We start from the raw sequence: 15175 nt of genomic DNA on the forward strand, positions 1-15175 counted from the left end.
GCTCACTCCCTTCCAGTGTGTCCTGGGGTACCAGCCGGCCCTGGCCGGACCGATTCACCTACTGTCGACGAGTGGTTCCACAGGGCCAGACAGGTCTGGGAGGCTGCCCATGTCCATCTCCAGAGGGCCATTCGTCGGCAGAAGGACCAAGCCGACCGCCACCGCAGTGAGGCCCCTGTATTCCAGCCTGGGGATCGTGTCTGGCTGTCCACAAAAAACCTCCCTCTCCGCCTGCCCTGCAAGAAACTGAGCCCCCGGTTTGTGGGGCCGTTTAAGGTCCTCCGGTGGATAAATGAGGTATCATACTGGCTGTTCCTTTCCCCTCACTACCGCGTCTCACCCACTTTTCATGTGTCTCTCCTCAGGCCGGTGGTTCCTGGTCCTCCACCCCTGGACAGTGACGGGAATCCAGCGTATGTGGTGAGGGACCTGCTGGACTCCAGGTTCCATGGGGGACGGCTCCATTACCTGGTGGACTGGGAGGGGTATGGTCCTGAGGAGAGGAGCTGGGTTCTGGCTGGGGACGTTCTGGACCCAAACTAATTCGGGACTTCCACCGTCACCGCCCTGACCGGCCCGCTCCTCGTCCTCGGGGTCATCCTCCTGGCCGGGGGAGGGTACTGTCACGTCTCCTCCCGTTGCTCCCCTCCGGCGCTCTGATTCGTCGGCCTACTGAGCCACTGGTCTGAGCGCACCACCTCGGCAACACCGGAATGGAAACCCAACGCACCCTAATCACCTCCAGCGCACCTGCACCTCATCATCATCATGGGCTCCCGAGTGGCGCAGCGGTCTAAGGCACTGCATCTCTGTGCTTGAGGCGTCACTACAGACCCCCCGGTTCGATTCCAGGCTGTATCACAACCGGCCGTGATTGGGAGTCCCATAGGGCAGCGCACAATTGGCCCAGCGCCGTCCGGGTTTGGCCGGTGTAGGCCGTCATTGTAAATAAGAATTTGTTCTTAACTGACTTGCCTAGTTAAATAAAGGTAAAAAATTAAATAAAAACAAAAAATCTCATCACCACCCCAATTTAGTTGTGTGTGATTGTTAAGCTTCGTGTCATTTACTCTTTGTTATTTATCTTGCTCATTGTTAAGTAAACCTTGACCTTGTTAATTCCTGCGTCTGCGTAATTTCGTCAAACGTGTGAGCAAACTCATTAATTAGTTGCTCATTCAACATATTCACTGCTACTTCACCAGTCCCATTTTAAAAGTCTCCCTAACTAACGGTTTTACATTCCCTGAAACCAACCAGAAATGTTTACATGGCCACAATGTTTAAGTGGCGGCGCGACTATCCGGTGCGCTCAGGCAGCACTATACCCCTGCTCCTGCAACACCAAATATTGGTAAAATAATAGGCACGCTTCAATTAGCTCATTTGGTGCAGCAGGAGCAGGGGTGTAGTGCTGCCTGAGCGCACCGGATAGTCGCGCCGCCACTTCTCACAATTGTGCCTGTTTAGTAAAGTTAGATCAAAGATTAATCAATGTCTTGGAAGATCACATAATTATTAATTGGTATTATACATAAAATAACAAAATATAATGGTATAGTATAACATTACTGTTACACAAAAAACATCACCTAATTTCCATTTTACAATGGTTAGCTGAATAGTAAAACACTAAAAAGATCATGTGCCAAAACTCAACAGCGTGCGCCACTAGGCAGAATGTGCTTGGATTGAAACTAAATACAGGAAGGCTATATAGTTTGTTAACACTGCTAAATTACTAAAATGTAAATGTAAAAACACCATCTGTTCAAATTTGCTCAAGAAACAGTAATTCAAGAAGATCTAAATCCATATTCCCATGAAACCCATTGACATTAAATGATAGGCATGCAGATGCAGTTTGGAAGTTTCACCGGTAAAATATGAAGAATTATCATTTACGACTGACAGTGGCCTATTTTGAAATTACGTTTGCCTAACTTGGTGTTTGAGGGTATTAAAAATATAACATTTTCGAGACAATATGTGTGGGCATAGACAGATGTTGCAATTGGAGGATTAATTTTATGCATATTCTATAATGATATTCAGGCTACATCTGTGGGCACAAACCACTGGTACAAATTTGGAGAAATTATGACACCCTTTAAATTTGTATTGCGCTCCAGTACCTGAAGTATTTAAAATGTGGTCACCCTAGCTACAGAGCATTTTATCATCACTCCTGCCTCGATGTAATTATTTGAAACAGGCAGCTTCTGCTCCTGTGTTCTCACTATCTTGTCAAACTAACAGCTCCCTCTCCCTGCTTATTTCAGATCAAGTCTAAAACGTAAGACCAGATGCATCATGAAAAAACAAAACCTTGCTTTCAGAGAGATTCTACCATCAGACGTCATTACAAAAGAGATGAAGGACTGTGAAGGGAAAAATAAAGTAACATACCGCAGGAAAAAATAGAGCATTTTCCAATTATAGTATCTGACATTATGTCACGATCATTGACAGATGAAGCGGACCAAGGCGCAGCGTGATAAGCGTACATTCTTTATTAGTGTACACAACACGATCCAAAACAATAAACGAAACGATACGTGAAGTCCTAGGTTACAACACAAACCTCTACGGAACAAGATCCCACAAATGACTAGTGAAAACAGGCTGCCTAAGTATGGTCCCCAATCAGAAACAACGAGCTACAGCTGCCTCTGATTGGGAACCACCCTGGCCAACATAGAAATAAACGATCTAGAACAAAAACCACAGAAAACGAAACGTAGAAAAATCCACACCCTGGCTCAACATTTAAGAGTCCCCAGAGCCAGGGCGTGACAGTACCCCCCCCCCCCCCCCCCCCAAAGGCGCGGACTGCGACCGCGCCACACAAACACAAGAGGGTAGGTCCGGGTGGGCATTCTGCCTCGGAGGCGGATCCGGCTCCGGGCGTGACCACCACTCTCTCTCTACCCCCCCGTTGCGCCCCTGGTCTGGTCTGGCCCCGCTGGCCGGAGCTGGACTGGACACCGGCGGATTGCTCAGGCTCCGGAGTGGAGCAGGCACGGGCCGTGCCGGACTGGACACACGCACCACTGGCTTGGTGCGGGGAGCAGGAACGGGCCGGACCGGGCTGACGACGCGCACCACTGGCTTGGTGCGGGGAGCAGGAACGGGCCGGACCGGGCTGACGACGCGCAGCACTGGCTTGGTGCGGGGAGCAGGAACGGGCCGGACCGGGCTGACGACGCGCACCACTGGCTTGGTGCGGGGAGCAGGAACAAGCCGGACCGGGCTGGCGACGCGCACCACTGGCTTGGTGCGAGGGACAGGAACAGGCCGGACCGGGCTGGCGACGCGCACCACTGGCTTGGTGCGAGGGACAGGAACAGGCCGGACCGGGCTGGCGACGCGCACCACTGGCTTGGTGCGAGGGAGGAACAGGCCGGGCTGGACTGGGAACATGCACCACAGGCTTGGTGCGGGGTGCAGGAACGGGCCGGGCTGGACTGGGAACATGCACCATTGGCTTGGTGCGGGGAGCCGGAACGGGCCGGACCGGACTGTGGAGGCGGACTGGAGGTCTGGGGCGGAGAGCTGACACAACCCGTCCTGGCTGAATGCCTATCTCCACACAGTATGTGTGAGGCATCAGCACAGGACGTACAGGGCTGTGCACTCGTACTGGCGCTACAGCACGTGGCACTGGCGCAGGATATCCGGGACCGAGGAGGGGTACTGGAGGCCACTAGCGTTGAGCCGGCACTCTCCGTCCTGGCTGCATGCCCACCTTAGCACAACATGTGCGTGGTGCTAGCACAGGACGTACAGGACTGTGCCGGAACACTCGCGGCACAGTACGTGGCTCCGCATAACATGGAGCCTTCCCAGTCTCACGCTTCCTAGCCTGATTACGGGGAGTTGGCTCTGCTCTAACTCTAGGCTCCGCCAACCACCCTTTTAGCCCCCCCCAAAAAAAATTATTGGGGCTGTCTCTCGGGCTTCCTCCTCGGCCGGTACCCTCTGCGTTGCCGCTGCTCCTCTCTGTAGCGCGCCTCCACAATCTCCTCCCAAGTCCAGGCTGTCCGTTCCTGGACACGCTGCTTGGTCCTCCTTTGGTGGGATCTTCTGTCACGATCGTTGACAGATGAAGCGGACCAAGGCGCAGCGTGATAAGCGTACATTCTTTATTAGTGTACACAACACGAACCAAAACAATAAACGAAACGATACGTGAAGTCCTAGGTTACAACACAAACCTCTACGGAACAATAATATGCCATTTAGCAGCCGCTTTTATCCAAAGCGACTTACAGTCATGCATACATTTTGTGTGTATGGGTGGTCCCGGGGATCGACCCCACTACCTTGGTGTTACAAGCCCTGTGCTCTACTAGCTGAGCTAACAAGATCCCACAAATGACTAGTGAAAACAGGCTGCCTAAGTATGGTCCCCAATCAGAGACAACGAGCTACAGCTGCCTCTGATTGGGAACCACCCTGGCCAACATAGAAATAAACGATCTAGAACAAAAACCACAGAAAACTAAACATAGAAAAATCCACACCCTGGCTCAACATTTAAGAGTCCCCAGAGCCAGGGCGTGACACATTAAGCCAAGCGATACCAATCAATGACTATAACTCCTTCAGCTGCTTCTTCTTACTTCCTGCATGCTCCCACTCTTTTTTCCACAATCTGTTTTTACAGCCACTTGTGCCATTGCTCTGAGCAACACCTTACTGATGGAGCGTCTGCAGATTCTTTCTCTGTCTGCTGAGCCTTGCAGACTCAGTCTGAAGCAGATTTGTCTCTTTGAACCAGCACAAACAAGGTTGACCTGGGCTTGCAGAAATGACAGTCAGTGTTTAAAATGAGGTCAGACAAGTTGACTTCAGAAGGAATAATATATTATTATATTGCTAATATATTTTGTTGTCCTCACTATTATGATGACATATAAAGAGTAACCAGGAAGACCTGTTATGAGGATACACTACATAAAAGCTGCCAGAAAGTTAACACATTCAAGTCACCTGTGTCCATGGCTGTGTAGAGCGTTACATGTGAATAGAATCTGGATCTTCTCGCTCCTATTAATCTACCAGAGTTCATGGGCAAATGCATTCTGCATCTGAAAATATAATGCTATAACCAAAAAAGACATCATAACATGATGTGCTGCAATCTTCCATATCACATCAGTTATCTCATCTGGTAAAGCAAACCAGATCGAACTGCACTAATTCACATGCAGTCAGTACTTATCAGCAAAAGTACTGCATCAATAAGCAATTCTAGAGGGCCAATAGTTATCATCAGAGAGAAAGCTTCCAGCTTTAGTACATGAGAGGTGAAAGCCTAGCAGGCCCGGGATCAGAACCTTGGGGTCTCAAGATGGCTCTGGGATCCATTGGTCTCCTATATTTGCAAGTCTTTTGATCCACGTTGCAACCCTGATGTGATGTCCCTCATCTTCACTTCAAGACTTCTGAAACAGAAAACCCAGGACGGGTTTACCTTTACTGTATTTCAGCAGGAACAAAAGTTAGAAGAGGGTAGGCTACTAAAGGTACTGCTGTAAACTATGCCACCAAACACCATTAGAGCACAGATGAGATAATTAATATTTTATTGGACCTGCACAGCCTACATTAAGGATGCAAAGATTTGATGACTGCAGGTCTAGCCCTAATGTCCCAAAGTTTACAGACCAAAATCCTTTTGAGGAGACAGAAGCTCAAAACTAATTATTTTTCATCCAACATGCTCTTGAAAAAGCAATCAAATGCATTGGTATTAGTTTAATTCAAACTGAAAGATAATTGTCTTATGCCACAGCCACTTTATTTTCTGTAAAGCCATATCAGTCAATATGCAAAAAGCCTTCTTGATTCACTGTTTCGCATTCAGGGAATAACGCTGACAAACTGAAATTAGTGATCACTTGGCAGTTAAATTACACTCAAGGAAATCTAGAAGATAGCAGGCCATTATTAAGTCTTGCATGTAGTTAACTGATATGTGATGCCCCTATTGTGCAAACAATTGAGAGAGGAGTTTAAAGAACATTATGCCAAAGTTCAGCATCTTAAATACTTTTTTTTTTTTTTTTTTTTTTTTTTAGTGCCTTGCTCAAGGGCACATCGACAGATTTTTCACCTAGTTCTTCTTTCTGAATTTTAAAGACTTCCTTTACAACCAGTCTGAACCTTCCACAGCAGAAGCACATGCTATATAGTATCACAGCCAATATGTGAATACCATCCAATAGGCCTATAAATTGGATGTGCAGTGAGCACAATTCTGTTATTTACTGATTTGTTTACTTATCTGCTTCCCTCATCAGCCAAATGGAATATGGAGCATAACACGTAAATTAATAATCATCATCATCATCATGATCGTGATAATGATACGCCAGTCTGATTCCATAGCTGGTAGCCTTTAACAGCTTAGCACAGAGTCCTGCTCTAGGGGAATACATTAACATTTAGCCTCGTCCCGCTGCGTAGTCCATTATTCCAAAGGTAATGTACAGAATGTAGGCATTTATCCCTTACTTAATGCCCATTCTAGAATGCCCTTCTAGCCAATCAGAAACAAGTATTCAACAATGCTGTGGGATACATTTTGATAAAGGTCAGGAGTCTATTTGAACAAATAAACAGATCACTAGAGTCTGTGATTACATAATAGGGATACATACATGGGTATCACAGAAAGCATTCGAAAAAGTGTTGCTTTACAAGACATTTATCAAAAGCTATCAAAATCTATATCAAAGTTATATCAAAAGTGACTTGTTAAAAAGTTTGTTTGAGGTACATTTTTCATACTATTTCACAACCATTTTTTATTAATGTTATGGCCTGGGTATAGGCTATACCATTCCATTATTTTATCAATCTAACAGTGTCACGACTTCCTCCGAAGCTGCCTCCTCTCCTTGTTCGGGTAGGCTTTGGCACTCGTCATCACTGGCCTTCTAGTCCTCATCTCATCATTCCATTTGTTTTGTCTTGTTTTTACACACACCTGGTACATATCCCCTCATAAGTACCTGTATAAGTATTCCCTCTGCCCCCCATGTCTCTGTGTGTGATTTACGCAATGCTGCGTACAGCTGTATCTGCCGAATAAACCATGTATTCTGTGATTTACCCTCCTGCGCCTGACTCCGGCCAAATCACCAACTACAGAATCACACACCCAACAGCATGGAGTCAGCAGGAGTGGGGAATATGCCTGGACTCGTTGAGCGGGTCCGGGAGCATTCCAACATGCTAGCTAGCTTGGGCGAAGCGATGGATCGGGTTCTCCAGGTTGTCCAGCACCTGGAGAGGAGAGGACCCGACCCTGCGGAATCAGCTGTGCGACCGGATCCAGCCACCCACAACCCAGCGCCCAGAGGTATTCACCTGTCTCGACCGAAGGAATACGAAGGGACAGCGGCCCGCAGCCAGGGTTTCCTCCGGAGTGAAGGAGGAGACGCATTGGACAACTACGGGGTGTTCGCTCGCCTCTTCCGGGCAGTCTTCGATCACCCCCCCAAAGGAAGAGAGGCGGGCGAGCTGCTGGTCCATCTGAGGCAGGGGACGAGGACCGCGCAGGACTTTGCCCTGGAGTTTAGAACTCTAGCGGCTGGGTCCGGGTGGAATGGGCGGGCCCTCATCGACCGCTTCCAGTGCAGCCTGCGAGAGGACGTCCGAAGGGAGCTAGCCTGCCGGGATACCACGTTAACCTTCAACCAACTGGTGGACATGGCCATCCGGTTGGACAACCTGCTGGCTTCGAGAGGACGTCCTGGAAGGGGCCTGCCCGTTTCACCCCCCTTCAACCCGGATCACGTTCCGATGGAGCTGGGTGGTGCAGCGATCCGGGATAACGGAGGACGACATATCCAGTGTCACTCTTGTGGCAAGAGAGGACATGCTGCTGCACACTGTCGTCTGAGTTCTTCTGGGTCTGGAGGTGGCAGGCAGGGCACTCTCGTGTCACCCCAGGTAGTGCAAACCCACACTCGTTCAGTGCCCTCTGCTGCACACTTCACCATCCACGTCAACTTCCCTGATTACAAGGTAGTTCCCCAGTGTAAGGCGCTGGTCGATTCAGGCACAGCTGGGAACTTTATGGACAGGTCGTTAGCTAATAGTCTATGTATTACATTGGTTCCCCTCTCCATTCTATTGCCCATCAAAGCACTTGACAGTCGACCATTAGGGTCAGGTTTTGTTAGGGAGGTTACAGCACCAGTCAACATGATTATGCAGGAGACCAATTGGGAGCAAATCACCTTTTATATTATTGAGTCCCCTGATTTCTCTGTTGTGTTGGGCCTTCCCTGGCTAGCACTACAAGACCCCACCTTGTCATGGCCGCAGAGGGTTCTCACGGGGTGGTCGCAAGAGTGTGAGGGTAGGTGTCTAGCTATTTCCGTTGGTGCAACCACAGTGGAAAGTCCAGACACTACCTCCACCGTGCGCATTCCCCCCAAATACCTCGACTTGGCACACGCGTTTTCCAAAACTCAGGTGACCAAATTACCACCCCATCGGGCGGGGGATTGCGCGATAAACCTCCGGTTAGACGCTGTGCCTCCCAGGAGTCATGTATATCCCCTGTCGCAGGCTGAAACGGAGGCTATGGAGAAATACGGCTCCGAGTCCCTGCGCCAGGGGTTCATACGTCCCTCCACTTCGCCTGCCTCCTTGAGTTTCGTGAAGAAGAAAGACGGAGGTCTGCGCCCTTGCATTGATTACCCTGCACTTAATCAAACTACCATTCACTATAGTTACCCTCTACACCTCATCTCCTCTGTTATTGAATCAATGCATGGGGCGCGCTTCTTCACGAAATTAGATCTCAGGAGTATGTACAATCTGGTGCATCTTCGGGAAGGGGACGAGTGGAAGACAGCCTTTAGCACAACCACGAGATGTTTCAGGACATGATTGGTCACGGCGTGGTGGTCTACATTGATGACATCGTATTCCGCTACGTGCGCCGAGCATGTGTCCCTGGTTCGCAGAGTGCTGGGACGACTTGTGGAACATCACCTATGTGCCAAGGCAGAAAAGTGTCTGTTATTCCAACAGTCCGTCTCCTTCCTCGGATACCACATCACCACCTCAGGTGTGGAGATGGAGGAAAACAGCATTTCAGCGCTTCATTGGCTTTGCCAATTAATATCTGAGGTTTATCCATGGCTTTGGCAAGGTCGCAGCTCCTATCGCCTCTCTGTTGAAGGGTGGGCCGTCCCGGCTCCGCTGGTCTGCTGAGGCTGACAGGGCTTTCAGTAACCTGAGGGCTCTGTTAATAATAATAATAATAATAATATTATTATTCTGTTCACCTCAGCCCCGGTACTGGCCCATCCCGAACCCTCATTGCCGTTCGTAGTGGAGGTGGACGCGTCCAAGGTAGGGGTAGGCGCTGTCCCATCCCAACGCTCGGGCATGCCACCCAAGCTCCGCCCCGGTGCCCTCTTCTCTAAGAAGCTCACTGTCCCGACTTCCTCCGAAGCTGCCTCCTCTCCTTGTTCGGGCAGGCTTCGGCGCTTCGCCTTCTAGCCACTGCTGCTCCTCATCTCATCATTCCATTTGTTTTGTCTTGTTTTTACACACACCTGGTTCACATCTCCTCATAAGTATCTGTATAAGTATTCCCTCCGCCCCCCATGTCTTTGTCTGTGATTGTTTTCATGCGGAGGTGACGATAGCTCGGTGGAGCTTTATGTAATGTATCGCCGGGATATTCACCCGTGTGCTTTGTTTTCTCCAGTGCGCCGTTATACCGCACAGTAGAGTTTTTTGCATTGCTGCGTACCGCTGTATTTGCCGAATAAACCATTTATTCTGTGATTTACCCTCCTGCGCCTGACTCCGTCCATATCACCCGCTACAAACAGCTTCTTCATCCACACAAAATAGATAGGCCAACTTTCCCTGGAGTCAGGACTTCAGATTGATAACATTATATTAGGGAATTCCTGCCATAACTCAGGGGTATGGAAAAGCTATTATGATTGTTGTCTGACCAACTACTGTTAGAAAAAGGATCTAATTTGTAAAGGAATAAAAGATTAGACATGGTCCCTTTGAGGGGGTGCTGAGAGGAAACCCGACTGTAGTTACTTTAAAACCATTTTTCTTATTTTCCGTTAGTAAAACACATTAGAAATGTTAAATGGTCTGTGTTTTGGATGTAGCCTACATAATGTCGTTTTTTATATACTGTATTCTCTAGGCTACATAAGGCTATTTAAAGCCAAATTTGTGTCACTCACATCAAGTGTCGGATGTATGGCTCGTTCACGTGCTAGTCAGAAATAGGAAATGTTCAACTTGCTAACTGGTTGAACTTGGCACCTGTATAACTACAAACAGTTAGCAAGTAGGACATTTCAGAGTTTCCTAGTTCCAACTAGCACATGAACGCGGCAGTAGGTTATCTATAACCAGTTTTAATCTCCCCTCTTCTCACTCTCCCTCTCCGCAGCTCTCTCTCTCTCTCCCTACCTACCTACCTACCTACCTACAGAAAATACCTCATATTTGTACTACAAAATGTATGAAAAAAATTTGAATATCGTTTCTAATCTCCATTGGTCTCAACATTACATCGGATCAGTAGTTTGTTTACCAGATTGTTATTCTCAAAATGGGATGTATGTGTCTCAATAACTCACTCACACAAGGGCTGAAAGAGACAGAACAGATGGACGGTGGTTAAATTAATGTCTTTTTTGTATTCATTTAACTCACTTGCATAATTTCAATAAAATTCCATAGAGGGATGAGGAATTTGTGTTAGTAGGCTGAGGCTCGGTGTGTCAATCTGATTGTACAGGGAGCGGTGCGAGGAGGAGAGGGAGAGAAGCGCTCGAGCACATGGAGTTAGACTTCTGACGTTTTCCATGGGTTTGAAAGGGCACACTATTTCTTGCCATTATAGTTTGGATGAAACACTTGCATGTAGTGGGCTTCGTGTTGGGAACCTCTTGGACTTCAATCCCAGTTTAAAACTCTTTGATGTAACTTATCAATTAACCATGGACGCTTCGATTTACCAAATCATCTTTGGGGAGTTTGGAGACCCAAACTGTAGTGTGATAGATGCCTTTCAAGACACTTTCTATGAAAACGCATCGTTCTCTTTGATGGATTTTGACGGTACGATTTGGGGTGATTTTGACACTGTCATTAATGGTTAATAACGCTCTTTCTTGACATCTTGGACAAATAATACTCATTATTTAAACGTATTTTTATTTATTTAAAGGTTTGTATTGCAATGCCACGACGGATGAGATTGGAACATGTTGGCCAAGGAGCAACACCGGGCGGATGGTGGAGAGACCCTGTCCCGAGTACATCAATGGGGTGAAGTACAACACAACAAGTAAGAGATTTAACCATTTAATTCTGTAAAAGTTTTTTTTCCACAGTGCATCTTTATCATGTCAAAATTGGATACAATTTTGGGATTTGTCGCTATCCATGCGTAATTGGGTGGCAATACTTTTCTGCTGATAATGTTGTAGATCATAAATGAAGCGGAAACTGTAAACTGTGCAATTGAAACCAATCTACTAATACTAGCTACAGTAATAATATAATATTTAGTTTGCGCGTGGGTTGCTGGAATAGAGTCTGAAGACTCAATCGCCATTTTTGCAAATGCGAATACATTTATTAATGCAGTGTTTTCTCCAATTGCTCTACCAAGATGTGATGATACATTAACACATTTTTTAACAGGAAACACTGTAATTCAATTAACAGTCATATACTAATTTAGTAATACACCCAGTATAAATATGATCCAGTGTGATTTCATCCAATTGTTGTTATTTTTACATTGAAAACTGTTTGTAAGCAATGTGTCCAGTTACGTCTGCAAGAGCCATCCTGTGATGACACATGATCATCAATGTCAAAATAAGCCACACAATTTTTCCTCTCTATTTTTGCTCTCTGTCCTGCCCTGTACTTTTGCTGGACTCAATTTTCATCACCATAGCTAACCTGCCAACATTCATTAATTAATATTTAATTCATTTCTCCAGATGGATTATTACACATGGGCGAGCAGCAACACCCTGATTGATAATGTAGAGAAACATCTGTGTCACTCGATGCGTCATTGTTCGCATCTAGTAGAGTCGTTATTGATGAGAGTCGCTAATTCAATAATAGTGGCAGGTGTCATAATGAAAATAATAGATCACAGATGATGGTGGAGCTGTCAACTCCAGAGATGGGGATAGAGATATATATATTGCTTGTTTATGAAATCTGACAGGGCGATTTGAACTAATGAATGCAAAAAAACTACATATTTGTATTGTCCAGTGCCCGGTTTCCCAAAAGCATCTTAAGGCTAAGTTCATCATTAGAACCTTCGTAGGAGCATCGTTAAATCTCCAAGCTGTTTCCCAAAACCATCATTATTAACGTTGCACTTGAAAACGCTCGTAATCTATCACCTGTCTCAGACCACTCATAAAGCAGCTCAGTGCGGTGTCAGATGCTATTTTGCCCACCCGTGTCACTTCATACACAGAATATTTCCGCTAAACATAGAATCACATGGTTTACTGCATTGTTGGGAAAGAGCTGACAAGAAATGCATTTCACTGTACTGTGACAATAAAACTTTAAACTTTACACTTATCAGTCACTCGGTGACCGCCGATAACTTCAGATCAAAGTTGACTACAAATACAAAGTTCCCAATAGGCCTATTTCAGTCATATTGAAATACATTTAATGTTCAATCAATTGAGTTCTGTTTTGCTACTTGTAGGCTACTGTCTGTATTTTTTCTCAATATGTAGCCTAACACGTGTGCAATGATGTGCCAAATCTGTGATTTAGTGCATTTTTATTGGGTAAGCATTTAGAATAAGCCGCCTCAATAGTTGCAGCCGCAGTTGGTAATATATCTCTTTACCATCTGGCAGTCTGACGAAGGAAACTGGGTTTGGCGATTGACAGGAGAACGCTACCTGCCCGAATGCATTGTGCGAACTGTAAGGTTTGGTGGAGGAGGAATAATGGTCTGAGGCTGTTTTTCATTGTTCGGGCTAGGCCCCTTAGTTCCAGTGAAGGGAAATCTTAACTCTACAGCATACAATTACATTCTAGACGATTCTGTGCTTTCAACTTTGTGGCAACAGTTTGGGGAAAGCCCTTTCCTGTTTCAGAATGACAATGCCCCTGTGCACAAAGCGAGATTTATATAGAAATGGTTTGTCGAGATCGGTGTGGAAGAACTTGACTGGCCTGCACAGAGCCCTGACCTCAACCCCATTGAACACCTTTGAGATGAATTTGAACACTGACTGCGAGCCAGGCCTAATCGCCCAATATCAGTGCCCGATCTCACTAATGCTCTTGTGGCTGAATGGAAGCAAGTCCCCGTGTCAATGTTCCAACATCTAGTGGAAAGCCTTCCCAGAAGAGTGGCGGCTGTTACAGCAGCAAAGGCGGGACCAACTCCATATTAATGCCCATGATTTTGGAATGAGATGTTCGACAAGCAGGTTCCACATACTTTTTGTCATGTAGTGTAAATAGCCTACAGTATAGGCTACATAGGCCTATATCATTCAATAATATTGAAATCAATTTGATGTTCATTCAATTGAGTTCAAATTTTGCTTTTGTAGGCTAATGTCACATTTTTCCTCAATATACACCGAACAAAAATATACATGCAACATGTAAAGTGTTGGTCCCAAGTTTCATGAGCTGAAATATAAGATCCCCGAAATTTTCCATAAGCACAAAAGCTTATTTATCTCAAATTTTGTGCACAAATGTGTTTACATCCCTGTTAGTTTGCATTTCTCTTTTGCCAAGATAATCCATCCACCCGACAGGTGTGGCATATCAAGAAGCTGATTAAACAGCAGGATTATTACACAGGTGCACCTTGTGCTGGGGACAATAAAAGGCCACTCTAAAATGTGCAGTTTTGTCACACAACACAATGGCACGGATGTCTCAAGTTTTGAGGGAGCGTGCAATTGGCATGCTGACTGCAGGAATGTCCACCAGAGCAATCGCTAGATAATTTAATGTTAATTTCTCTACCAACATCGTTTTAGCGAAATAGGCAATACATCCAACCGGCCTCACATCTGCAGACCATGTGTAACCACTCCAGCCCAAGAACTCCACATCTGGCTTCTTCACTTGTGGGATCGTCTCAGACCAGCCACCCAGACAGCTGATAAAACTGTGGCTTTGCACAACCGAATAATTTCTGCACAAACTGTCAAAAATCATCTCAGCGTGTATGGCGTCGTGTGGGCGAGCAGTTTTCTGATGTCAATGTTGTGAACAGAGTGTCCCATGGTGGTGGGGTTATGGTATGGGCAGGCATAAGCTACGGACAATGAACACAATTGCATTGATGGCAATTTGAATGCACAGAGATACCATGACGAGATCCTGAGGCCCATTGTCGTGCCATTCATCCGCCGCCATCACCTCATGTTTCCGCATGATAATACGTGGCCCCATGTCGAAAGGATCTGTACACATTTCCTGGAAGCTGGAAATGTCCCAGTTCTTCCATGGCCTGCAAACTCACCAGACATGTCACCCATTGAGCATGTTTTGGATGCTCTGGATCGACGTGTACGACAGCGTGTTCCAGTTCCCGCCAATATCCAGCAACTTTGCACAGCCATTGAATAGGAGTGGGACAACATTCCACAGGCCACAATCAACAACCTGATCAACTTTACGTGAAGGAGATGTGTCGCGCTACATGAGGCAAATGGTGCTCACACCAGATACTGACTGGTTTTCTGATCCACGCCCCTACCTTTTTTTTGATGGTATCTGCGACCAACAGATGCGTATTTTCAGTCATGTCAACTCTATAGATTAGGGCCTAATGAAATTATTGAAATGTATTGATTTCCTTATAAGAACTGTAACTGAGTAAAATCTTTGAAATTGTTGCATGTTACATTTATATATTTGTTCAGTGTAGTTCATGATGTGTAACAACGTGCGCAATGATGTGCCAAATCTTGATTTAGTGCATTATTATAGGGTAAACATTAGAATAACCAGCCTCAATATTTGCAGCCAGAGGTGATTATATCATTTTAGGAGCTGATCCGTCGTCAGTATTGTGGAATAATTCTAATGTTAAGGTAAGATTTGAATGGAGAGCAGCGCTGTCTTTCTGTCG

At 46.1% G+C, this 15175-nt stretch overlaps 1 protein-coding gene across 5 annotated transcripts in view; it reads left to right on the forward strand.

Moving 5' to 3' along the window:
* LOC311147146 (corticotropin-releasing factor receptor 2) overlaps positions 1 to 15175 on the forward strand; it is a 130790-nt gene that overhangs the window by 37011 nt on the left and 78604 nt on the right. For all 5 annotated transcript variants that reach the window (XR_014614751.1, XR_014614752.1, XR_014614753.1 and 2 more), the window contains exon 3: positions 11243 to 11362. Coding sequence is in view for 2 of the 5 variants with exons in the window: in XM_084183776.1 (XP_084039902.1) it covers positions 11243 to 11362 (120 nt within the window). In the remaining 3 variants the exon portion in view is untranslated. The remainder of the gene's footprint in view (positions 1 to 11242; positions 11363 to 15175) is intronic.

Source organism: Coregonus lavaretus (genome assembly GCF_964263955.1).
Source record: "Coregonus lavaretus genome assembly, chromosome: 19".
NCBI classification, from domain to species: domain Eukaryota; kingdom Metazoa; phylum Chordata; class Actinopteri; order Salmoniformes; family Salmonidae; genus Coregonus; species Coregonus lavaretus.